Source organism: Electrophorus electricus, chromosome 9, assembly GCF_041902795.1.
Source record: "Electrophorus electricus isolate QZ-2024a chromosome 9, ASM4190279v1, whole genome shotgun sequence".
Taxonomy (NCBI): Eukaryota; Metazoa; Chordata; class Actinopteri; order Gymnotiformes; family Gymnotidae; genus Electrophorus; species Electrophorus electricus.
In genome coordinates, this window is record NC_137505.1 from 8,359,684 (window position 1) to 8,386,911 (window position 27,228).

General features: G+C 43.7%; 1 protein-coding gene across 6 annotated transcripts in view; it reads left to right on the plus strand.

Moving 5' to 3' along the window:
• LOC113588861 (FERM and PDZ domain-containing protein 4) overlaps positions 1-27,228 on the plus strand; it is a 52,359-nt gene that overhangs the window by 14,559 nt on the left and 10,572 nt on the right. For 3 of the 6 annotated variants that reach the window (XM_081720970.1, XM_081720974.1, XM_035522800.2), the window contains exons 2-9: positions 13,782-13,898; positions 20,912-21,078; positions 21,461-21,563; positions 22,577-22,622; positions 23,809-23,913; positions 24,273-24,380; positions 24,756-24,887; positions 25,242-25,361. In XM_081720970.1, coding sequence (XP_081577096.1) covers positions 13,782-13,898; positions 20,912-21,078; positions 21,461-21,563; positions 22,577-22,622; positions 23,809-23,913; positions 24,273-24,380; positions 24,756-24,887; positions 25,242-25,361 — 898 coding nt within the window. Of the gene's footprint in view, positions 1-4,198; positions 4,396-13,781; positions 13,899-20,911; positions 21,079-21,460; positions 21,564-22,576; positions 22,623-23,808; positions 23,914-24,272; positions 24,381-24,755; positions 24,888-25,241; positions 25,362-27,228 lie in introns of those variants that run through there. The other 3 variants (XM_081720972.1, XM_081720973.1, XM_035522801.2) reach the window with 3 other exon arrangements.

Genomic DNA, 27,228 nt, shown 5'->3' on the forward strand with positions numbered 1-27,228 from the left:
TGTTTAGGCCTAAAAGAATAGAGATTTTTTTATTTTTATTTTAAAATGACAGATTTTAAAATATTTAAATTTAGATTTAGATTTTAGTTCACACTTAAGGACCAGTAATGTGATACTCAGCATAAACTCAACATAAATATTTAATCACTACTAATATGACCAGACCTTGTTACTGTGCTGATGGGCACCTGACTGACACTAATTCAAATATGAAGCATAAGATATGAAGTATCTTATTGTTTACTGTACATCATTGTTTACTGTATAGTTGTATGCTAATAGGACAGAAAAACCATGTACAGTTGCGTTAGTATGTGTGCGTTAGTATGAAGTTTCTGTTCATGCAAAAGTTTCTAAATGTGTCTTTGCACACCTATGTACATCTCAGAGGCATTTTACAAGCTTACACAAAAGCAGTGTGAGCAAAAAGTGGCCTTTATTATGCAAGTAACTCTAGTAGAATGACCTTTGACTTATTATGACCTTTGACTTGATTGCTTGTCCGCACTGCATTAGGTCTTCTGAGGCAGGCTGGTAATTTTCCATTTTTCTGTTGATTACATCATAGCACTCACACATAAAGGGTTCTTGTCTGTCACTGAAGGGACTGAAATACTGTGCTGTCTTGTAACTGTGTCAGTGTTCCTGAGCCACTGAGCAAGCAGCTATCTTTGCTCCAGCTGCAGTACATTAATGCCCTAAAGAATAATCGCATATTAATAAAACAGTTAATAAATTTCTGGTACTGTTAATACTGTGTAATTGCCTTATAACAAGGTCTTGTCAAATGTGAATAATGCTGTAACCTCAGAAAATACTAATAGTGCAGTAAAATGAGTAGTGAAGCTTCTAACTGAGGGATAAGCAAGTTTGGACAGTGTGTTAGGACAGTGTGTTAGGACAGTGTGTTTGGACAGTCTGATAGGACAGTGTGTTAGGACAGTGTGCTTGGACAGAGTGTTAGGACAGTATGTTTGGACAGTGTTTGGACAGTGTGTTAGGACAGTGTGTTATGATGGTCTGTTAGGACAGTGTGTTAGGACAGTGTTTTAGGATGGTCTGTTAGTACGGTGTGTTAGAACAGTATGTTAGGACAGTCTGTTAGGACATTGTGTTAGGACAGTGTGTTAGGATGGTCTGTTAGGACAGTGTGTTAGGACAGTGTGTTAGGATTGTCTGTTAGGACAGTGTGTTAGGACAGTGTGTTAGGATTGTCTGTTAGGACAGTGTGTTAGGACATTGTGTTAGGACAGTGTGTTAGGATTGTCTGTTAGAACAGTGTGTTAGGACAGTGTGTTAGGACAGTGTGTTAGGATTGTCTGTTAGAACAGTGTGTTAGGAAAGTGTGTTAGGAGGGTGTGTTAGGACAGTGTGTTAGGATGGTCTGTTGCTACTCTTGTTAGATGCCATGTCCAGACCTGATTGCCAAATGCTGTTCACAAATTGTTTATGTGCATAACAAGCTTATAGAAAACAATATGTATACATAGCATTGCTTGTTTTAGATGAGGATAAGAGAAACTCCCTGATTGGATCTTTTGTTGAAAGAAAGGGGGGACTTTCTTGATCACTAAAGGCAACCTGCTTGGTGATTGGTGTCAGGGAGCAGGATTAATTTCACCTAAAGTCTCCTCTCCACTCTTGGGGATTACTGGACTAAATTATTTATCCAGTGCAAAGAAATACCACCTATGCTGTGAAAGTGCTGGTATAGTACCACTATTCTCACTGCTCTGTAAATACACAGAACTATTGTCAATGAATTTAAACATGCATTTTATGTACAACACATCCTAGAATTATATAAATGTAGTGATTAGTTACTGAGTAGTGTTCAGTAGTTCAGCAGTAGTGTTCAGTATTTCAGTAGTTCAGTAGTAGTGTTCAATAGTTCAGTTGTCACAGGAAGCAGAAATTTTAATGCAATTTATTTATATAATGTTTTAGTTTGCTTGTTTTGTTTGTTTTGTTTTGGATGGGGTTTTTTTTTTTTTTTTTTTTTTTTTTTTTTGCAACAGCAATTATCACAAAGCAGCTCGAGAGCAACCATATCCTCCTCTGGTTGACTCCACACCAGGAACAAGCAATAAAGAACTAAATAAGTAAGTAGAAGTAAGTAAGAAGTAAGCAAAAGAGGTCTATTCACTGTGGTGGAGAAGTGGGTGGAGGTGGGAGGATCCACAGCAGCAACATGACACCAGGAGTAGATGGATCTCAGCAGGGAGACAGGACAGATTATTAGTCATGGCCAAAAACTGCAGTGTGTAAAATAGGGGATATAATGTGTAAGGGGGAACTTTGGCAGATCTGGCTCTGACAGTAAAGTGAACGGATAAAATATTCCTGGAGTGGAAAAGGCTGCCTGAGAAATAGTATTTGCATGAGCTTCAAATGAGAGACCAGGATCCATAATTACACAAAGATCGTTAACTATTAAAACTGGTGCAGCCAGAAGACCATCAATGTTTAGTACATAATCTGAGAGTTTACTCCTGGCTGCCTGTGGGCCTGATAGAAGTATCTCTGTTTTGTCAGGATTAAGGGAGAGAAGGTTCCTCAACATCCAGTGTCTGATATCCTTTATGCATTCATCAATAATACTAAGCTGAAATAGGTCCTCTGGTTTGGCTGACGTATAACTGAGTATCATCAGTATAGCAGTGGAAACCAGCACAGTGTTTACATATAATGTCACCTAGAGGTAATATATATAGAAAAAATCAGGGGACCTAGAACGGACCCTTGTAGGACACCAAAACTTGCCTTTAAGTGTGCTGAAAAATCACAGTTTTTTACAAACTGGAAGTAGTCAGTTAAGTAAGATATAAACTAGTAAATGGTAATTCCCTTAATCCCAGTAACATTTTCATCCATATCCAAATATTGTGATCTACAGTATCCAATGAGGTAAAGCAATATATGCAAAAAGACACAAGCATTATCAGTGTAGTTGGTAACGATGTTCCCTCTGCTGCAGGGGACTGGGGTTCAGCCCCTTTCTAGGCAAACACTCTGCTATACCAATAAGAGTCCTTGGGCAAGACTCCCAAACACTACACTTGCATACACCTGTAATATGACTGAAAAAGAACGTCTGCCAAATGCAGAAATGGAATCAGGTCATTACTACATTTAATCAACACTGATGAGGTCTAATCCCTGACTGCAAAGCTTCATGTATCTGATCCTGATGCAAGTATAACCTTAACTGCTGAGCTGCAGCTTCTTCTGGGATCTTAGAAACAAAGAGAAGGTCTGAAATTGGCCTACAGTTTGACAAAACTAATACAAAATAGAATTGTCCAAAATTAAATTGATTTAAAGTAATAAATGACTACTTTATGGAGGCAATATATTACCAGGCTAATAGTAAATGTTACAAGGACCTGACCCATTCCTGACCCTTACACTGACCCTACCCTGACCCTAACATTGACCTTAATTCTAACTTCCTAAAGGATCTTACTCGTCAGAGCTCACAAGTACACCCAACCTTAAGTATTGTATTTTAAAAAATACCATTATGGTATTTACTCTAAACTATAATACTTTGTCTTTGGGCTATTTACAAAGGTGAATAGCATGTCATGTTTTAATGTATGGCACTGTTAGGCCTGAATGCACAGTGATGGGGAGGCAGCTTACTATGCTAATGCACACTCATGCACACTAATGCACACTCATACACACTCATGCACACTAACACCCACTAATGTACACTCATGCACACTCATGCACACTAACACCCACTAATGCACACTCATCTATAGTCATGTACACTAATACACACTAATGCACACTCATGTACAATCATGCACACTAATGCACACTCATGTACACTAATACACACTAATGCACACTCATATGCACTAATGCACTCATGCACACTCATCTACACTAATGCACACTCCTGTACACTCATATACACTCATGCACACTAATATACAATGACACACACTCATGTACACTAATGCACAGTAAAGCACACTCATGCACATTAATGCACACTAATACATACACATGCACACTCATACACAATAATGCACACTAAAGCATAGTAATGCACACTGATGAACACTAATGCTAGTCATAAATTGTGCAGCATGCATTCCTTCACAGGCATACCGTGGCCCCACACTGCACAGTGGAGCTGAGCATCATTTATTAATGCATGCCAAGTAGTTTTGTTTTCGCCTTCTGCTGCAGGAAGTTCACAGTGCCTCTCAGTTCAGTTCCATCAAACCGACAGGGACATACAAATGTTTAAAATACAATGCAGGACACGACTATCAGAGAAATGCCATCCAGCAGCTCAGCAGAGCACATTCTTAAGAAATGAGCTTCAAACATTTGGCTGAACCAACGAACGCTTCTGGAAATGCGTCATTTGAAACTGTGAGTTGATTCATGTCTTTGTTTTCTGCAGAAAAATAGAATAATGACTGCGATGGAATTTTTCTGAGTGTCACAGTCATTGCTTGCTTTGGAATTTAATCAGTAGAGCTTTACAGCTTGTTATCCTGTTCACCTGACCCATTCACCTGTGCTTCATATCTACAACACAATTGTCTGAGTTTGCAGAGAAAACTATGGATGTTACATTTTTAACCTAAATGAATGTTATGGACACAGCTGGGCTGAGAGTTCTGGGCTGTTATCGCTGTTCAGTGTTCAGGCTGCATGCAGTTTTTCTTCCTCAGATCCCACCACAAAACCCTAGAAATCATTAGGCTCATTAAGATGCTGGGAATATTCAGATCTTTAAATGTCATACCAAACCCCTTGTCCAAACATGCCTAGTAAAATATGAAAGTGAACATATGTCAGTAAATCAGTTAGCATGACAAAATAACTTGCTTTTGCATTTGTGGTTAAATAATCATTTTACCTAAAAAAAATGTAGCTACATTATGAAAGAATCAGAATATATTTAATATATAAAATAGATATTTTTTTTGTTTATTTCTCCACATGATGCACCATTATTGTCTGCCATTGCATCAGCAGGTGTCATTTATTTTAGCATAAGAAGTGTCTTAGGCCCGGCGGGGCTTAGCCTTGTATAGGCCTTACATGTGGTGTCCAGTTTTTTTGCCTGTCAGAGTGAATAATGACACTGGGGCTTCCGAGCTACTTAATGCACAATGTGCATTTTAAAACATCATGAAATTCATTTGACTTGTACTCTAGAATGACATTTAATATCCAGCCCTTGCAATGCTGAAACAGTCTAATCATTTATTGATTTATTCATTGAGTAGCAGAGAAGCACGCTCCGGGTAAGAGGTGGCTACAGGTTGGCTATATTTATGATGCACTGAATTTGTGCAGAGTTATTTTGCCTTCACATAGTCAGACATCCCTGAAGGGTCTGATTATGAGTTGGTGGTAGGGGAACACAGTCAGACTTTTGCTTTATGTTATGACTTGCTGCCAAGTAACCAATCAATTAACAACCAAAGAAACTCTTGCAAAATAGAATGTACTAAAGACAGCATAATATATCTTGTTGTATGGTGTGTCATACTATATAAAGTCTTATTCTAACAAATAGTTTGCCTTCTAGTATTTTGCTAATGACTGAATTAATAACAGCTGCCAAAATTGATCAAATTTTAGCCTATTTTATGTGTGACCTAAATAATGATAATATTTAAAATAACAGTGAGTATATAGTGTCACTCAGTGATTTAAACCACATTGCTGTTATAGTTAACACATCTCTCAAGCTTTTGCTCAGATGGAAAAACACTTTATGTAAGGATCGGTGCCAGGCCGAGGTCCCCTCCAGACATCAGAGGGAGGCCTTGAGTCAGGCACGCTACTAATCAGGCTTGATGCCCAACAGCTGGGCTAGACCTATATAAGCCCGGTGACCCAGTCACTCAGTGCTGGGTCTTTGCTAAGGTTTTGAGCCAAGCGCCTAGATGGTAACTTTAGGTATTGAGGTCTGTGAGCCCTTGTGCTACGCCTCTTTTCTGCTGTGTGAGGGTGTCTGTGTTTTTACACATCCCCTCTCTTCTTCAGTTTTCCCTCGAGTCTGTCTCTCTCCCAAGGCTCCCCTTGGCCGTTACAGTTCCTCCCTGTTTTCTGGTTTTGTTTGGGAAGTTGTAGTTTGGTTTTCCCCAGTGCATCGGGGCTGCCATTCTGCCCATGGCATCCTTGCTTCTCCCTTTTCCCACGCTCAGCGTGGTGTTTAGTTTTTCCTCTAGTTTTTTGTCCTCCATTCCTTTGAAGGGTGATATATGCGCAGGTAGTTTTATAGCTGCTGCAGTCTAGTGGGTATTTGTTTGCCTTACAACAAATCAGCCAGGGTTCAGCTCTCTAACTTTTGGTTATTTACTTTTCTTGTTTTACCTGTTCTAAGATCTAACTGTTTTGGACACAGGCCAATCCTGCCTAGCTTGCGTTCAGAGCCGTCGCTCCCTGCTCCCGAGCAGCTAGGCTGGTGAGGCAGGAGGTTGTAGGGGGTTCCTCCTCCAATGCTCACTGGCTTTCGAGCAGCACTGTTCTCGGCTCCCCACAGAGCGAGCGAAGGTGTACGTCATCTTCCTTCTGACTGGGTGGGCCCTGGCATGGGCCACCCTGGTCTGGGAATACCAAACTGACATATGTTCCAGGCATTTGTGGACTCGGGAGTGGCGGGCAACATTCTTGGCGCTGGGATAGCTAACAATTTAGCCCTGCCATTGATCCCACTGGACGAACCCTTACCCATTGCTGCCATCGATGGTCAGTCCCTTGAGCCAAGCGTTGTTAGCCATGAGACTCGTCCAGTCACGTTGTGAGTCGGCCCACACACTGAACAGATTGCGCTGTTTATTATCCATGTTCCCAACTTTCAGCTGATTTTGGGGTACCCCTGGCTTCAGCGACATAATCCCCATGTTGACCAGCTAAGCCGGTGAGTGCTGTCTTGGGGTTTGACATGTCAGACCTCCTGTTTGCAGCTACCCAAGCCTTGGTCTGGGTCCAGTCATGATCCCGGCGGTCCAGACCTGTCTTGAGTCCCAGAGGAATACTGGGACCTTGGGGAAGCATTTAGCAAACAGAAGGCCCAACTAATGCCTCCCCACCAGCCATATGACATGGCCATGAACCTCCTCTCGGGCTCCAGTCCCCCTAGAGGGCGCTTATTCTCCCTTTTGGGGCCCGAACGTCAGGCAATGGACGAATACATACAGGAAGCCATATGGGAATCCATTGCCTCTCGTGACGTCAGCATTCGAGACACTACAGCAGGCCTCCATTTTTACTAAACTGGACCTGCAGAGTGCCTACAACTTGAGAATCCGAGAGGGAGACAAGTGGAAGATGGCATTCATCACCCCCTTTGGGCACTACGAATACCTCGTCATGCCATTTGAGTTGATGAACGGCCCCACCATCTTCCAACAGTACATCAATGAGGTCTTATGGGAAGCCCTTGACAGGAACGTGTTCGTCTACTTAGACGACTTTTTGATCTACAGCCAAATGGTAGACAAACATGTTACCTATATTAGGCGGGTCCCCCAGCTCCTGCTCGAGAACCACCTCTTCATCAAGCTGGAGAAGTCCACATTCCATGTGCAAACCATTTCCTTTTTGGGATTTGTCATCTCCCACAATGCGTTATGCATGGACCCTGCCAAGGCAAGGGCTGTGGAGAACTGGTCCAATGCTTCCCGGGCTTCACGAACTTTTACCACAGGTTCGTGAAGAACTTTAGCATGGTTGTAGCCCCACTGACCACGTTGACCAGGAAGACGTCTGGTCAGTTCTGCTGGTCGACCGAAGCCCAGCAGGCGTTCGAAGAACTAAAGCACCATTTAATCACAGCTCCTATTCTTCGGCTCGCTGATGCAGAGCTTCCATTTATCATTGAGGTGGATGCATCTGAGGTGGGTATTGGTGCAGTTCTGTCCCAGCAATCAGGAGAGGACAAAAAACTGCATCCCTGCGCCTACTTCTCTTGGCGTCTGTCCCCGGCAGAAAGCAACGTGGGTGACAGTGAATTACTGGCGGTCAAGCTTGCACTCCAGGAGTGGAGGCACTGGCTGGAGGGGGCAAAACACCCCTTCCTGGTCTGGACAGAGCACAAGAACTTGGCTTACATACAGCAGACCAAGAGACTTAATCCGCACCAGGCCAGATGGGGACTGTTCTTTGCCTAGTTTGATTTTACTTTAAGTTTTAAGTTTCAAGTTTATTTGTCACATACATAGTCATACACAGTATAACTCGCAGTGAAATGGTGGAGAGTGCTCTGTCCAAACTGAGGGAAAAAAAACAAAAAACAGGGTGCATAGAGAAATATATATTCTATATATATACAAAATATATTAACAATGTATGTACAATATATGTATATTATGTTTATATACACAATGTACAATGTATATATGGATATGTATATATGTATGTACACAATGTACAGTTGCATTTTACAATTGAACCTATTTACAGTTACCTGTTACATGGTGGTGGTGGTCCCCACAGTTTATCAGTTTCCCTGATTCAGGGCCTGAATGGCCTGTGGGAAGAAGCTCCTCTTCAGTCTCTCTGTCTTGGTCTTCAGGGAGCGAAAGCGCCTCCCTGACCTCAACAGAGAGAAGAGTCTATTGTTGGGATGGGTGGGGTCCTTCACAATCCTCCTGGCCTTGGTCTGGCACCGCTTGTAATAGATGGTCTGCAGGTCAGGAAGTTCCATGTGATGCGCTCTGCTGAATGCACCACCCTTTGGAGTGCTTGTCTGTCCTGCTTGGTGCTGTTCCCAAACCAGACTGTGATGTTCCCCGTGAGGATGCTCTCGATAGTGCAGGTGTAGAAGTTCCGCAGAACCTTGGAGGGCAGTCTGAAGTCTCTTAGGTGTCTGAAGTGGTAAAGACGCTGACGAGCCTTCTTTGTCAGGGAGTTGGTATGGCGGGACCAGCACAGGTCCTGTGAGATGTGAACACCAAGGTACCTGAAACTTTTTACTCTCTCCACCATGGTTCCACTGATCCTCACAAGTTGGTAGTGCCGCTCCTGCTTCTTGCTGCAATCCACGATCAGGCCCATGACGATGGTGTCGTCAGCAAACTTGACAATGATGGTGGAGCTAGAAGTGGCTGTGCAGTCGTAGGTGTACAGTGAGTAGAGCAGGGGGCTTAGGACACAACCCTGAGGAGCTCCAGTGCTGAGGGTGAGGGTGGATGAGACACAGTTGCCCACCCGTACTGATTCTGGTCTGTCTGTTAGGAAGTTGGAGATCCAGTCGCACAGGGATGGATGTATGCAGTCCTAGATCCTCCAACTTAGTAGTGAGTAGGGAGGGGATGACGATACGGAGAGTCACGGAGAGATTGAAGATGTCGGTGAATACCGGTGCTAGCTGATCTGCGCAGGCTTTGAGGACCCTCCCGCAGATACCGTCTGGTCCCACCGCCTTCCTGGTATTCACCCTTTTAAACACTCTCCTCACGTCACTCTCCGTGATGATGAGAGGGCGCTGTTCTATGGTGGGCTCTGCGCCTGCGCTGCTGGCTGCGCCGATAGTCCCATTAGCACTAGCGCTGTTAGCATTGACGCTGCTAGCATAAGCGCTGTTAGCGTTAGCGCTGCTAGCATTAGCGCTACTAGATGTAGCCTCGAAGCGAGCGAAGAATGTGTTCAGCTCGTTCGCCAGAGACTCATCCGCACTCATTAGTCCAGAGGGTGGGCTCCTGTAGTCCATGATCGTCCGTAGTCCCTACCACAGGGATCTAGAGCCACTTTGCTGGAACTGTGTCTCTAGTTTCCTCCCGTAGCGCAGCTTCGCCTCCCTCACCGCCCTGCGCACTCCGTATGCCGCAGACTTGTACTCGTCCATGTTCCTGCTGATGATCCCCATGTTGTAGGCAACAGTGCGAGAGTTCAGAGTCTGTCGATTGTTGGGGGCAGAAGCCAGCTTGTCCTTTGGCTTCCATCCCCAATCCAACTGCCAGACCGAAATGGTTAACCAGTACTTGGAGCGCACCCTCCACTGTCTGGCATCTTCCTGTCCATCCTCTTGGTCTGAGCAACGTTTATGGGCAGTTTGCCAACAACACCCTCTGGAACTCCTCCTTAGGCATGTCACCATTCGAGTGCCAGTACAGGTATGTGCCGCCCATGTTTCCCGACCAGGAGGCCAACGTGGCTGTTCGGTCTGCTGAGCAGACAGTCAGGCGCTGCTGCTTAGCCTGGCGAAGGGCATGCAGGGCTCTTTTATCTGCCACTGCTGCTCAAAAAACATTATGCTGACAAGAGACAGCGACCAGAGCTGACTTATCGGCTTGTACAGCAGGTTTGGCTATCGGCCAAGGACCTGCCTTTGCGTGGGAATCCCCGCAAATTCGCTCCTCGCTACATCAGGCCATTCAAGGTCCTTCACTGCATAAACCCTGTTTCTTATCGCCTTGCCCTTCCCCCATTGTTGAGGGTCCACCCCACTTTCCACGTGTCTTGCCTTAGGCCCATATTGTGTTCAGTGGGCCACTCCAACCCACCGGGTGCGTGCATGGTGGACGGTGCGCCGGCATACACGGTCAAGTGTCTCTTAGACGTCCGGCGGGTTCGTGGTGGAGTCCAGCATCTGATGGACTGGGAGGGATACGGGCCCGAGGAGCGGTCCTGGGTCCCCTCCTGTCACATCCTTGACCTTGAGCTCATTCGGGCTTTTTAGCGGGATCATGCGGCTGGCCTTGGGACGTCAGGAGCCGCCCCTTCCAAGGGGTGGGGGGGGTCCTGTAAGGATTGGCACCAGGCCGAGGCCCCTTCCGGCCACCAGAGGGAGAGGCCTCGAGTCAGGCACACCACTAATTAGGCTTGATGCCCAACAGCTGGGCTAGACCTTATATAAGCCCGGTGACCCAGTCACTCAGTGCTGAGTTTTGTTAAAGTTTTGAGCCAAGCTCCTAGCCGGTTACTCTGGGTTTTGAGGTCTGTGAGCCGTTGTGCTGCGCCTCTCTTCTGCTCTGCGAGGGTGTCTGTGTTTTTACATGTCCCCTCCCCTCTCCAGTTTTCCCCTCTCTACCAATGCTCCGCTCCACAATGTGAAAAACATGACCCCATCATTTGGTAACAAAACATATGTAGGGAACTAGATAATATTGTATAAAAATATGACATTTTTTTATGGTATAGCATTTTACAAACCTCTGAAAATAAGAAGATGATTGATTTAAATAAGAAGATATATTATGTCCTGTTAACCTGACAGGTTTTTTTCTTTTGTTAAGAGAAGTGCAACACTGTCTGTACTCGCCCAGAGGACCATTTAAGGTCGCCAGAAAAAATGCAGTACATACCAGCACTACAGACACACTATGAATGCAGTACATACCAGCACTACAGACACACTATGAAGGCAGTACATACCAGCACTACAGACACACTATGAATGCAGTACATACATACCAGCACTACAGACACACTATGAATGCAGTACATACCAGCACTACAGACACACTATGAAGGCAGTACATACCAGCACTACAGACACACTATGAAGGCAGTACATACCAGCACTACAGACACACTATGAAGGCAGTACATACCAGCACTACAGACACACCTTAAGGCAGTACATACCAGCACACACACTCACACACACACACACAACAGACAGAAGCCTCAGGAGGATGAGGAAAGAGGGATGACCTATAGGCTTTAAATAATGCATAATACATACTAATATTACATAATATGTACTAATAATGCATAATACATACTAATATTACATAATATGTAGTAATAATACATGCTAATAATGCCTAATACATACTGATCATACATAATATGTACTAATAATATATAATACATACTAAAGTGCTGCCAGACAAGAGACATATCTTTCTGCCATCACTGTTGTATAACCTCTGTGTTCATATATTTGGGTGTGTGTGTGTGTACAACAGAATGTTAGTCTGACTATAGCTTTTACAGCAGCATGGTGTTTAAACTTTTTTTTAATCCTAATAAAACAGTACTTTCCAGCTTGCTGTAGTGGTTGCTGGAGAGGTTTCGATCATCTCACTGCTCAATAATTCATTTTCATTTTTTTGGGGTTAAAGCACAGGAAGTTCCAAACATACCCAAAGTTAACTAAGTTTTGAAATACTTAGTGAGAGCCATTGTGACAGTCACAGCATGCAGACATTAACAGAGGGAAGTTAAAACCTGCCTGACACAGCTTTAACAGAGGTGAGTTAAACCCTGTATGACTCCAGGCTTTGTTCAATCTGTTCAGGTTTCATAACTGCAGGTGATTAGCATTAATATGAACCCTTAGTGTGAGTGAAATTGACTTTGTCTTCCCAGCAGCTGAGTGTGAAAGAGCCACAGGTGTAGTCGCCCAGGTGTAGTCTCCCAAGTGTAGTCTCCCAGGTGTAGTCTCCCAGGTGTAGTCTGCCAGGTGTAGTCTCCCAGGTGTAGTCTCCCAGGTGTAGTCACCTAGAGCCTTGAATGTTGTATGGACAATGTGATCTCACAATTGCAAATTCATAATAATTTACAGGACCAAATTCATATGAAATGCTAAAGATGTCTACTGTCAGGTTCCATATTGATACCTTTTGTTCTGATTGAATCCACTGTATTTGAATCCATTGACACCTCTCGCCCACATACTAAAACATACAAAGTTTTCCTGAGCTCTCCATGGACTTCAGGTTGGAATCTGATTATGCAACTCATAAACTCTCAGAAGAAGCCCTACAAATACGGATGGGAAAGAAAAAAAAAATTAAAAAATGAAAAAATAAATATATATATATGGTATTAATTTAACAGATACATTTTCTCCTCTATTCAGCGTCACATGCAGTGGGTGTAGCTACAGTAAACAAATGAAAGTAGATGAGAAGAGTGAGAGGCAGCTGTGAATCAAACACAATACATATTCAAACAAACGTCTTGACATCACATTATTACAAACAGATTTATATCATCAGTGTGATCCTGTCTAATGCCACAAATAAAGAACCACAGACCCTTCATGCAGCTTCCATGAACAACACTTTATAAACCACCCGAATTCCAGCTTGACCATCACTGAAGGGTCAAAGGTCATGGCACTCTTTCATCCCACCACTTGAAGTTGTTTTAAAGTGCCCTGTTCCATGGTGCAGTACTGTACAACAACGTCAAAAGGTTTCTATAGAATGGATTAATGTTCGGTGGTCTTGAATAAAATGTTGCATTAGGAAAGGCTTTTTCAAAAATGTATTGAAGCAGTTAGAATGAAAAACAGCTCTGAAAATAAAGCCCACCTGTGCAAGGTGTCTGTCTGATAACCTGGTGGAATGCCTGTCTATCAATCTAAATAAGGCACATGCCCACAGTGTTTAATTTCATGATTGAATTAATTAACATCCTTCCTTCCTTCCTTGCCTAGTTTTCTGCTCCAGAAGTTCAAACTGAACTGGAACATCAGTTTTAATCCAGTCGTGTTTATACTATGTGACTCTCCACACAAATCACAGCCCCCTCTCAGTTCAGAAAATTAAACATAATTTTAGAAACGTTTTGGCCTTCATGTTGACAGATGACAACAAGTGTAAAAGTCAAATCAAACAAGTGCAAAAGTCACATCTGGGTCTATAATAACCTCTAGATCTGTTTGCTAGAGCTCTTGTAAATGTCTTTGTTCTGGCCAGTGTTCTGGAGTGCACATTTATTTCCAGATAAAAAGTGTCCAAATACATATATTTGCCCAGAAGCATCTTGTTGATATATGAGTCACATAAGGCACCTGTTTCAATGCCTGTCTGAACCAGTCTCTTCTGCTGACCCCTCAGCCACAGGACCAAGACGCCGGGCTGCCCCCCACCCTCTGGGGACTGGAGCTCCTCCCATCGAGCCCTGGATGGCTGGGACATGGCTGCCAGTAGAAGTGGGCGTGACTGCTATATCGAGTGAGTAGTGTGTGTGTTTGTGCATGCCATCAGTACCTGGTTTCATTCCTGCAGGCAGTCTGCTGCCCCCTGTACACACACCACACTGGGTCTCCTCCCCCGTACACACACCACACTGGGTTTCCTCCCCCGTACACACACCACACTGGGTCTCCTCCCCTGTACACACACCACACTGGGTCTCCTCCCCCGTACACACACCACACTGGGTCTCCTCCCCCGTACACACACCACACTGGGTCTCCTCCCCCGTACACACACCACACTGGGTCTCCTCCCCCGTACACACACCACACTGGGTCTCGTCCCCCGTACACACACCACACTGGGTCTCCTCCCCCGTACACACACCTTGCTCAGATTTAGCACATGCTAGCCACATAAAGGCAGAGTGGGAGAGGGCAGGGGCCACTTTGATGTTTCCAAAATTCTGATACAGATCTTGTAGGGTTTCTGAGCATTAACATACTAGTCATAGAACAAGATTTATAGGGGAACATGCACAATTATTGCACCTGTGTTTCAAGTGAGAGAGATACGTTTAGCTAACACTTTTATCTAAAAAAAATTTTATCTAAAAAAACTTGCTCAGGGGTCCAACAGTGGAAACCTGGCAGCAGTGGGACTTGAACCAACAGCCTTCTGACTACCAGTTGAGTACCTTAAGCACTGAGCCACCACTGCCCACAATTGAAGCTCCTTGATGGTGAGACAGTGAGGCCTGTTTTGCTTTTCTTTCTTTCTTTTTCTGCTGCTCCTGGCAGTGAAAGGAAAGTGAATGCAGTCTCTCTGCTTCTAAAAATACAGGCGTACAGCTCACAGTCGCACACGTAGCTCTGTGAATCAGTGCAGCTCGCTCCTCTGCTCCAGTATCAAACAGCGCATCTCTGCTGCTCTGCCCAGGTCTGGCTCACACAGACGCATCTCACGGCTGAGTCCGGCCTGTGCTCGCTACATCTCACGGCTGACTCCGGCCTGTGCTCGCTACATCTCACGGCTGACTCCGGCCTGTGCTCGCTACATCTCACGGCTGACTCCCACCTGTTCTCACTAATCTCACAGCTGACTCCGGCCTGTGCTCGCTACATCGTTCTCACTAATCTCACGGCTGACTCCGGCCTGTGCTCGCTACATCTCACGGCTGACTCCCACCTGTTCTCACTAATCTCACGGCTGACTCCGGCCTGTGCTCGCTACATCTCACGGCTGACTCCCGCCTGTTCTCACTAATCTCACGGCTGACTCCGGCCTGTGCTCGCTACATCTCACGGCTGACTCCCGCCTGTTCTCACTAATCTCACGGCTGACTCCGGCCTGTGCTCGCTACATCTCACGGCTGACTCCCGCCTGTTCTCACTAATCTCACGGCTGACTCCGGCCTGTTCTCACTAATCTCACGGCTGACTCTGGCCTGTGCTCAATGGCTTTGTCTTCTTGGTGGTTGGGGAGGGAGTGAATATGGCTTGTTTTTTTTTTAAATTAGCCTCCCATGTAGGGAGCTGGTGGCACATGGCCTCTGGTCTCATGAGCATAAGGGAGTGGAGATCTGAAGTAAGGCTGAGCTGAGGCTTGGTGGAATTGCACAGCTGCGTGTGGAGACAGTGGGGATCGTGGGTGATCGTGGGTAATTATGGGTGCTTGTAGGTAATCGTGGCTGAACTAGCAGGTGCTCACAGGTAATCACAGGTGTTCGTGTTCACAGGTAATCACAGGTGTTCGTGTTCACAGGTAATCACAGGTGTTCGTGTTCACAGGTAATCACAGGTGTTCGTGTTCACAGGTAATCACAGGTGTTCGTGTTCACAGGTAATCACAGGTGTTCGTGTGCCTGTGTTGCCACTCTCCTTTCTTCCAACTCCACCTCCTGAGTTCCCAGCCTGAGTTAGTGGGTGAATGTGTTGAGCAGTATGTGCCAGAGCAAACTGGTGTGTTAAGTGTGTACGCATGTGTGTTAGAGTCAGGGTTATGCCTGGTGTGTTAAGTGTGTACGCATGTGTGTTAGAGTCAGGGTTATGCCTGGTGTGTTAAGTGTGTACGCATGTGTGTTAGAGTCAGGGTTATGCCTGGTGTGTTAAGTGTGTACGCATGTGTGTTAGAGTCAGGGTTATGCCTGGTGTGTTAAGTGTGTACGCATGTGTGTTAGAGTCAGGGTTATGCCTGGTGTGTTAAGTGTGTACGCATGTGTGTTAGAGTCAGGGTTATGCCTGGTGTGTTAAGTGTGTACATGTGTGTTTTAGGGTCAGGGTAATACCTGAGGTGTTAAGTGTGCATGTGTGTGTGTTAGGTTCAGGGTACTGCTGTATTAAGTGCTCATGCATGTGTGTTAGAGTCAGGGTTATGCCTGGTGTGTTAAGTGTGTACATGTGTGTTTTAGGGTCAGGGTAATACCTGAGGTGTTAAGTGTGCATGTGTGTGTGTTAGGTTCAGGGTACTGGTGTGTTAAGTGCTCATGTGTGTGTTAGAGTCAGGGTTATGCCTGGTGTGTTAAGTGTGTACATGTGTGTTAGAGTCAGGGTTATGCCTGGTGTGTTAAGTGTGTACGCATGTGTGTTAGGGTCAGGGTTATGCCTGGTGTGTTAAGTGTGTACGCATGTGTGTTAGGGTCAGGGTTATGCCTGGTGTGTTAAGTGTGTACGCATGTGTGTTAGGGTCAGGGTTATGCCTGGTGTGTTAAGTGTGTACGCATGTGTGTTAGGGTCAGGGTTATGCCTGGTGTGTTAAGTGTGTACGCATGTGTGTTAGGGTCAGGGTTATGCCTGGTGTGTTAAGTGTGTACGCATGTGTGTTAGGGTCAGGGTTATGCCTGGTGTGTTAAGTGTGTACGCATGTGTGTTAGGGTCAGGGTTATGCCTGGTGTGTTAAGTGTGTACGCATGTGTGTTAGAGTCAGGGTTATGCCTGGTGTGTTAAGTGTGTACGCATGTGTGTTAGGGTCAGGGTTATGCCTGGTGTGTTAAGTGTGTACGCATGTGTGTTAGGGTCAGGGTTATGCCTGGTGTGTTAAGTGTGTACATGTGTGTTTTAGGGTCAGGGTTATGCCTGGTGTGTTAAGTGTGTACGCATGTGTGTTAGGGTCAGGGTTATGCCTGGTGTGTTAAGTGTGTACATGTGTGTTTTAGGGTCAGGGTAATACCTGAGGTGTTAAGTGTGCATGTGTGTGTGTTAGGTTCAGGGTACTGGTGTGTTAAGTGCTCATGTGTGTGTGTTAGAGTCAGGGTTATGCCTGGTGTGTTAAGTGCTCATGCGTGTGTGTTAGAGTCAGGGTAATGCCTGGTGTGTTAAGTGTGTACATGTGTGTTAGGGTCAGGGTAATGCCTGGTGTGTTAAGTGTGCATGTGTGTGTGTTAGGGTCAGGTTACTGCTGTATTAAGTGCTCATGCATGTGTGTTAGAGTCAGGGTTATGCCTGGTGTGTTAAGTGCTCATGTGTGTGTGTTAGGGTCAGGGTAATGCCTGGTGTTAAGTGCTCATGTGTGTGTGTTAGAGTCAGGGTAATGCCTGGTGTTAAGTGCTCATGTGTGTGTGTTAGAGTCAGGGTAATGCCTGGTGTTAAGTGTTCATGTGTGTGTGTTAGAGTCAGGGTAATGCCTGGTGTTAAGTGCTCATGTGTGTGTTAGAGTCAGGGTAATGCCTGGTGTTAAGTGCTCATGTGTGTGTGTTAGAGTCAGGGTAATGCCTGGTGTTAAGTGTGTACATGTGTGTTAGGGTCAGGGTAATACCTGGTGTTAAGTGCTCATGTGTGTGTGTTAGGGTCAGGGTTATGCCTGGTGTTAAGTGCTCATGTGTGTGTGTTAGGGTCAGGGTAATGCCTGGTGTTAAGTGTGTACATGTGTGTTAGGGTCAGGGTAATGCCTGGTGTTAAGTGCTCATGTGTGTGTGTTAGGGTCAGGGTAATGCCTGGTGTTAAGTGTGTACATGTGTGTTAGAGTCAGGGTAATGCCTGGTGTTAAGTGCTCATGCGTGTGTGTTAGAGTCAGGGTAATGCCTGGTGTTAAGTGCTCATGCGTGTGTGTTAGGGTCAGGGTAATGCCTGGTGTTAAGTGCTCATGTGTGTGTGTTAGAGTCAGGGTAATGCCTGGTGTTAAGTGTGTACATGTGTGTTAGAGTCAGGGTAATGCCTGGTGTTAAGTGCTCATGTGTGTGTGTTAGAGTCAGGGTTATGCCTGGTGTGTTAAGTGCTCATGTGTGTGTGTGTTAGGGTCAGGGTAATGCCTGGTGTTAAGCGTGTTATTTATTTAAGGAGTGCTCTGCACTGAACACTACAGCAGTCACCATCAGCCCTCAGCCCACTACTGGCATCCTCTGTATAAGGGAACCGTGCACACCCGTAATCTGGCGTGACAGACAGTGTGTGGGTGAGGGCAGCTCTGAATTACATCCTCTCCATGTGGCCATGTGCTGATTTGATGACACACGGCTCCCTGCAGCTGCAGTTCCACTAGCGTTCGTACGTCAGTACAGTGTTGCCCTTTGGCCTGATAAGACTCCAGTGGATTCAGATGAGCACTATTTTATTGTGTGCTGTGTATAAAATGACCAATCAAAACCTTTCCAGACAGTTTATATATCAGTACAGATCCCTAAAACAAATCCATTTACTCCACTTTAGTTATTGTGCCAATTTGTGTAGTGTGACAGAAACTGATATTATCAGCATCAGTTTTACATTTTGCAGTAGTTTTACAAGTAATTATTTTACAGTTCATAAAGTTTGTAAAGGTTTACACCCTGATTTTTTTTATGCTGTGAACATGTTTGCCTTCCCTTACATGTTCTTTTTTTCACCTGTTTACCAACCCACAAACAGGTTTATTTGAAAGACTTTTAATTATCAAGAATATTTAAGAACAGTCAGAGATGTGGGAGAATTTCGGCTTTAACTAGAGACCTTAAAAACATCGTGTAAATGAATTAGCTATCGGATGTTAATGATTTCTACATTTCAAACAGCACAGCCCCCTTTTGCATGAGACAGCTCCATTCTGCCATCTAGTGTCTAAAAGCCATATAAGGTAGCTACTAGTTAACAACGTAAGCTTAACATTTTGGTTTCACCAGTCCTAAAAAGGTTTAGGGGTTAAAAAAAATAATTCAGAAGAAAAATTCATAAGGTGAGTTTAAAATATGAAGGCTTATTGCAAATATATAGAGCAGTGAACTCACAATAATGAGTTCTGTCAGAAGTCATAATCCACACTGTCTGTAATGACCATAATTTCTAAACATGTTACAGCTGAAGGTGGCTGAGGAGAGATTGATCAAGAGTTGTGTCTTTTTTCAGGCTTTTACCTTTGTTGATGCAGAATCGTCACAACACTGGTGCAGTTTTATGTTTGCAGTGGTGATAGAACACTACAGCACTGTGACTCCCCTGATCCCTAAAGTCTGATCGTGCTGGTCGGATGCCGTATGAGGCATTCTGTGTATTTTACCACCAGCACAGGGGTCTGAACATTAGTCATGTCACTTACAGGGGTAGTAATCAACCCTCCGGCCCCTCCGGTTCAGGTCCATCCTTCTTGTGTTATGGCTTGTTAATCCCTAGTCAGTCCAACCAGAATCCAATGTGCTGTACCACATTTTAAAGTTCCGCATGATCCACCAAGGCAGTGCCTGTGCTCCTCTGTGCTCTCCTGTGCTCCTCTGTGCTCTACAGTCTCAGGAACTAAAAGGGTGTCTCTGTATATGCAGTGGCTGATAACTCAGAGGCATGAAGAGAAACCAGAGCAGTCTGTTGAGTCAAAAAAAAGCAATGGAACAACTGAACCGAAATGCGACACAATAGGAAGGCGCCTTCCCTTTGCTCTTTGGTACACCAACCAGGCCATCATGTGGAACACTCTTAGTTTGCACAGGCACTGTTCAGGAGTTTGAAGACCCAGCTGCTAAGATACACCCTGAGGATGTAACTGGGACCAGATTAACATTTCCAGCTAAGAGTGTGTTACATTTTTAATGATTCCCCTGTCAGCAGCATCTTCCTGTGATTCCTCTGCTCACACATTTCCCTTGGTGTTGTGGAGAATTACAGTCATGGAGTCCAGAATGAGCACAGCCTCTCAGTGCCATCCTCATGCATTAACTCTGCGGGTGCAGCCGCACCACGTTAACGCGGTGGCACACGAGCGGCAAATGCTAGTGATTATCGGTCGGCTGTGATTAGCGGTCGTCAGGGTCCTCAAGCAGCGCCTGTAGCAGGTGGCTGACGATTGGAGAGAAGATGTTACACTTCCTGGTCGCTGGCACCCGTATGTTTTCACACAGTGCGCAATCTGTTGGGCTTGTCACTTAAGCCCTTCTCAATGTTCTGGTTCACAGACCACTCTTTTTACTAGGAGTTTGTTTGTCAAACAGCAAACTTGATTTGTGTGCAGTTTCTGTTATATTTGTGTGTGCCCTGAGGCTTGGGAGCTGTGGATTCGACTGTGATGCACAGAGTGGGTCCTCTCTCCCTTCCTTGTTTGTAGCCTGAAGCATTAATGGTAGGCCTTCAGCACGGGGTGTAGCGTGTGTCAGGCATGACAGGGAAGTGAGCACAGCCTTCCCACGGCTCTAATTAGCTAACAATGCTTGACTAGACGTTCACAGATTGTCCGCAGATGAACAATGGAGTTAAACAGTGACTTCAACAGGACACGCTGCTATGCAATCAGCCGCAGGTTGGCATTGTGTAAGGCACAGCCGTCGGATCCAAACTTGATAATCAATCCATTTCACGGGCCAGTATGCCATCAATAAGGGTACAGTGTGACAGCTTCACAAACCGATTTTTATCAGGTCCATCTGCTCATCAAGAAAGCAAAGTACACTAGCAATCTTTTCTTTAACTTCTAATTTTATAGTTTTAGGTTTTAGCTTTAGCAGACCCTTTTGTTTCCTGGTCACCCACCTCTCTCTCTTCCTTTGTCTCTCTCTCTCTCTCTCTCTCTCTCTCTCTCTCTCTCTCTCTCTCTCTCTCTCTCTCGCTCTCTCTCTCTTTTCTTTGCTATCTCCCTCCACCTCTTGCCCAATTCAGTCACTTGTCCCAGGCCAGTTCTCTGGAGGAGGTCCGTCTGGGTCTGGATGGGGAGAAGCTGATTCCTCCTGCCCCCCGGAAGGTGGAGATGAGACGGGATCCAGTGCTGGGTTTCGGCTTTGTGGCAGGCAGCGAGAAACCTGTGGTGGTTCGCTCCGTCACCCCCGGTAACCAGGAGCACTGAGATTCCCATCTGCCCTAGGTTTCCCTGTTATGCATGCATGTGTCAGTGGACTGCATCATCAAAGTTTCATAAGACTGTGGCGCTGACGTTAAGGTCCCATTAATATTCATTTCCTTATACATACAATCCTCCCATTTGGAATCGGTTCATTTTTAAAATCTTTTAATTGAATTTGGTTATTAATATGGGTCTCATGCAGTATGTGACATTGACCAAAGTATGTGGTTTACCAGCCATGATACTGACTTTATAGTAGGAGTTAATAATATGCAACAATCCCCATTTCAGTTTTCATTACGGTCGCATTGCTATCTGCACTGTACCTCCCTTGGCTCAGTTCCCAGCTGAGTTCCTGTTGTCCACAGGAGGTCCTTCAGAGGGCAGGCTATTTCCAGGAGACGAGATAGTCATGATAAACGCAGAGGCAGTTAGCTCTGCCCCCAGAGAACGAGTCATCGATCTGGTCAGGTACTGAACTTGGACACTGGCTGGTAAAATACACATCTATACATGTATTAATGGGGTATTTGGGGGGATATAAATCATTTTTGGGATTCATTTTGGGAAGAAGTAGTAAGTAGTTAGATATGGACCAATTTGTAAATGAAATTTATGTGTAAATAAAAATTCTTGAATGTTCTTATTTATTGTAAATTGTTTTAAATGTGTCATGAGAAGTATTTATTAAATTTAATAGATAACCTTAGTATTGTTTTGGTGTATTTGTTTGTCAAAAAAAATGCATGACTAGAAATTCATTTTAGTATTTTTGACATTGTCTGCTGTGGTGAAACTGCTGGTCCTTTGAACAGTTTCCTCAGCGTGTTCTCAGAGGTTTGAGGTTTGGTGCTTCTCGTATGTCTCAGCATGTTTTGTTGAGTGTCTAAGACCATCGATGTCCCAGGCTGGAGGTGAGCCCATGCTCAGACAGATCCTGCACTGCTTTGGCATGTAGCTGGTGGGAGACTGTCTCTGTCCAGGAGGACTAATTTTTTGCAACCTCTTTGCACTTTGTTATCTCCATTGCCTTCTAATGTCATGTCAAGAGAAAAAAAAACCCACTTAATTTTTGTGTGGGCATTTTCTGGAGCCTGGAGGATCTAAAACATGTACCTCAGATAAGGTGTTTGTATTCCATCAAACATGTACCTCAGATAAGGTGTTTGTATTCCATCAAACATGTACCTCAGATAAGGTGTTCGTATTCCATCAAACGTGTATCTCAGATAAGGTGTTTGTATTTCATCAGTCTTACTGCAGGCTTTTAGGCAGAACAGGTGCTGTGAATATCCTGCAGTCTTAAAAGCATCCGTTAATCTCTGGGGTTTATATCAGAGTGGAAAAAAGATCTTTGGCTTAATATTATGATCCAATTATCTCAGAGATATGTAGAACACAAGCATCTTAGTCACAAATTGGTGTAATGGTGTGAATTTTTTCTTTAAGTTGAGCTTTTTTAACCTGTCTTTTTCCTGTTTTAGGAGTTGTAAGGAGGCCATTGTTTTGACAGTTGTCCAACCGTACCCAGTAAGTGCTTCTCTTTACTGAATATTGAGAACATCCCAGTAAATAGTACTGAAACAATAATTAAAAGTAATATAACACGAGAGTGTGTTACCAAAATTAACATCAGGAGAAGCGTCACAGCAGTTGTTTAGTCACAGGCTCAAACTGTAGGCAAGTAAACTGTCTGTAGAGATGTTCAGACAGACACACGATTGTCTTATCATGAAATATTACACAGAATATTATGACCTATCCAAGAAACAAAACAGTAGCTGTTTATATCTCTCCTAAAGGTTAACATGCAGGTAAGTGCAAAGTCTTTAATTAGACTGAGTGTGGACTGTTCGAATCAGAGCTGTGCTTTTCTATCTTAGAGTAAATTCCAGAGGCTAAAATGGTCTAGCAGTGTATAAACTGAACAATTACATGCAAATCTGCACCAGAGAGACACAGCTATTAGATAAATGCCTCAAATCTGCACCAGAGAAACACAGCTATTAGATACATGCCTCAAATCTGCACCAGAGAAACACAGCTATTAGATACATGCCTCAAATCTGCACCAGAGAGATGCAGCTATTAGATGCATGCCTCAAATCTGCACCCAAGAGACACTGCAGGTACATTTTACCCTCCTGAAACTGGAGGAATGAGACCAGACATCCTACTAGGGTACTGCTGCATGTTAAACATGCAGGAAGCATGATCCTCAGCTCCTTCAGCGGGAAACAAAGATCAAAGACATCAGTTGAGCTCAGAGCACAAAAAGTGGTTCCTTATACAGGAAATAGCTGTTAGGCCCAAACAGTGGAGGCGTGTGTAATGTAGAAGACATTTGTTGAAACAGCTGCTCTGATGGTTCATGGATCTGCCCTCCCTCATAACCACACACAGCATACACACCTCATTCAGCTTTACAGAAGAATGTAACAGTTTTTTAAAGACAACTTTTTTATCTTTACTGACAGTATTAGCAGGGAATAAATATGAACTTTTATTTATTTATTTGAATTAGAAGTTAATGATAAGTGTATGATGTTTCTATATTTTGCAGTTGTAAACCTACTGTAGTTCAGAGCACAGTGATCAATCACTGCTTCTCTGTTTAACAGTTATCCGGTCGTGGACTACAAGCTGGTTTGCAGCTTTGATTAAAGTGAAGCGCCTGACTGAACTGTTACTCTGTGTGTCACACAATCTTCTCCAGTCACCCAAGTCTGCCTTTATCAGTGCTGCCAAAAAGGCCAAGCTGAAGTCCAACCCGGTCAAAGTACGCTTCGCAGAGGAGGTCATCATTAATGGACAGGTTCCTGTAAGTGGAAACCTTTGATTTCAGCTTTCACATGACATCCTGTGCTGGGAACCACACTGTGCCTCACTATGACAGGAGAACAATGAAGCCACATCGACCACTTCCTGCACACTGAACACTGAATTTCCTATCTTACTATCCTAACCTACCTTAGCTTTAGAAAATACATAAAATGCACAATATACTACACTCAGTGAAACAATCAAGAAGCGTAACCTCTGACATCCTTTTTAACGTTTACCCATAAATGATTTTATTTTCTGTTTTATCACATCATATTTATTGATGTATTTGTGGGGGATGAGAAGAAAATAATGACTCAGTGATTATCATCTTTATTATTAATTTACCATTTTCAGGAAACAGTGAAGGACAATTCACTTCTTTTCATGCCAAATGTTCTGAAGGTTTACCTTGAAAATGGGCAGACAAAATCCTTCAGGTTTGACTGCAACACCTCCATTAAGGTATTCCTGCATTAATATGAAAAAGCATATTAACCCACTTGATTTAAAATTTAAATCCATTCAGTCACGCCAGTTTGAATTTCCCAGAAGACTAAGTGTCCCACAATATCAAAATGTTCATCATTTTGAATGAAACTAATCAACTTCAGAGAAGAGTCCAGATCCAAATGCACATATATATTCTCTCTCACCCCATCCCCCATCAACACACACACACACACACACACACACACACACACACACACACACACACACACACACACACACACACACACACACACACACACATATTTTAACCCATTCACTTCCATTAAAATCTTTCTGTGTACTATGTTCCATTAACAGTAAGTGTGTTTGGGCGGCTGTGTTTTAAAGGATGTCCTCCTGACCCTGCAAGAGAAGCTGTCGATTAGGAGCATAGAGCACTTCTCTCTGATGTTGGAGCACAAGGCGGAGGGATCTGGAACAAGGATGGTGCTACTGCATGAGCAGGAGATGCTAACTCAGGTGTGGCTGCTGTTTACTTGCACTGATCTCAGAGCTGTATTGCTGAGGTTTCAGATTGAGGAAGTGGGTGAAGGCTGTTCAGCCCCAGACAAATAACACAAAAGGACCTTACCTCAGATTTAATTTACCTCAGATTTAATTTACCTCAGATTTAATTTACCTCAGATTCCAGTGGTATTATTGCAATAATAAGAATAAAATCTACCACTACTTTTACTAACTATTAGTCTCGAGCTCTGAAAGGTAGCTACTGTGTCAGTAAACTCTGCAACCATGTCACAGTGGGGCAGAGGTGTGTGTAAGTCTGCTTGTTGCTATACCGTTTCAACTCTGTCACGTTGTCCGTTCACCCAGGTGACACAGAGACCTGGGACACACAAGATGAAGTGTTTCTTTCGCATTGCGTTTGTCCCAAAGGACCCACTGGACCTGCTCAGACGGGACCCTGTGGCCTTTGAGTACCTCTACGTTCAGGTACACGGCCCATAACAAACTCCTTACTATTCTGCTGGTTTCTGGTGTTTCTACATAGAAAGGTTTTGAGACTTGTATGTCACTTCATTCAAACATTCTACACTTTTTACACACATTTTAACACAAAACTTTATCGCAGCATTCTCACTTTGTGACTAAAACATTAAATCACAAAAAGTTTTATTATCTAATGTATATAACATGGGAGTCACTGCTGGCTTGGCAGACTAAGTGGAATTTAAATGTAAGTACACAGATGTGTAGATATGTGTGTGTGTGTGTGTGTGTGTGTGTGTGTGTGTGTGTGTGTCTGTGTATAGGTACACAGGTAGGTACACATGTGTAGATGTGCATATGTGTGCGTGTGTGTGTGTAGGTACACAGGTGTGTAGATGTGCATATGTGTGTGTGTATAGGTACACAGATGTGTAGATGTGCATGTGTGTGTGTGTTTAGGTACACAGATGTGTAGATGTGCGTGTGTGTGTGTGTGTGTCTAGGTACACAGATGTGTAGATGTGCATATGTGTGTGTAGGTACACAGATGTGTAGATGTGCATATGTGTGTGTGTGTGTGTGTGTGTGTGTGTAGGTACACAGATATGTAGATGTGCATATGTGTGTGTGTGTGTGTGTGTGTGTAGGTACACAGATATGTAGATGTGCATATGTGTGTGTGTGTGTGTAGGTACACAGATATGTAGATGTGCATATGTGTATGTGTGTAGGTACACAGATGTGTAGATGTGTGTGTGTGTGTGTGGGTGTGTGTGTAGGTACACAGATGTGTAGATGTGTGTGTATACATGTAGGGGAAAGTGTAGTAAGATGATCCCCACAGAAATGTTGAGCCACTCTCTGTATCTTAGCAACCATGCACATTCTTTTTGCTCTGTGACAGTATAATCAGGAAGCACCGTTATTACTGTCTGATTGTGAGGGACACTAGTACACTAAAGAGAAGCACACTAGTACACTAAAGAGAACTACACTAGTACACTGAAGATAGCTACACTAGTACACTAAAGAGAACTACACTAGTACAATAAATAGAACTACACTAGTACACTAAAGAGAACTACACTAGTACAATAAATAGAACTCCACTAGTACACCAAAGAGAAGCACACTAGTACACTAAAGAGAACTACACTAGTACACTGAAGATAACTACACTAGTACACTAAAGAGAACTACACTAGTACAATAAATAGAACTACACTGGTACACTAAAGAGAACTACACTAGTACAATAAATAGAACTACACTAGTACACTAAAGATAACTACACTAGTACAATAAATAGAACTACACTAGTACACCAAAGAGAAGCACACTAGTACACTAAAGAGAACTACACTAGTACACTAAAGAGAACTACACTAGTACACTAAAGAGAACTACACTAGTACAATAAATAGAACTACACTAGTACACTAAAGAGAACTACACTAGTACACTAAAGAGAACTACACTAGTACAATAAATAGAACTATACTAGTACACTAAAGAGAACTACACTAGTACACTAAAGAGAACTACACTAGTACAATAAATAGAACTACACTAGTACACTAAAGAGAACTACACTAGTACACTAAAGAGAACGACACTAGTACAATAAATAGAACTCCACTAGTACACTAAAGAGAACTACACTAGTACACTAAAGAGAACTACACTGGTACAATAAATAGAACTACACTAGTACACTAAAGAGAACTACACTAGTACAATAAATAGAACTACACTAGTACACTAAAGAGAACTACACTAGTACAATAAATAGAACTGCACTAGTACAATAAATAGAACTACACTAGTACACTAAAGAGAACTACACTAGTACACTAAAGAGAACTACACT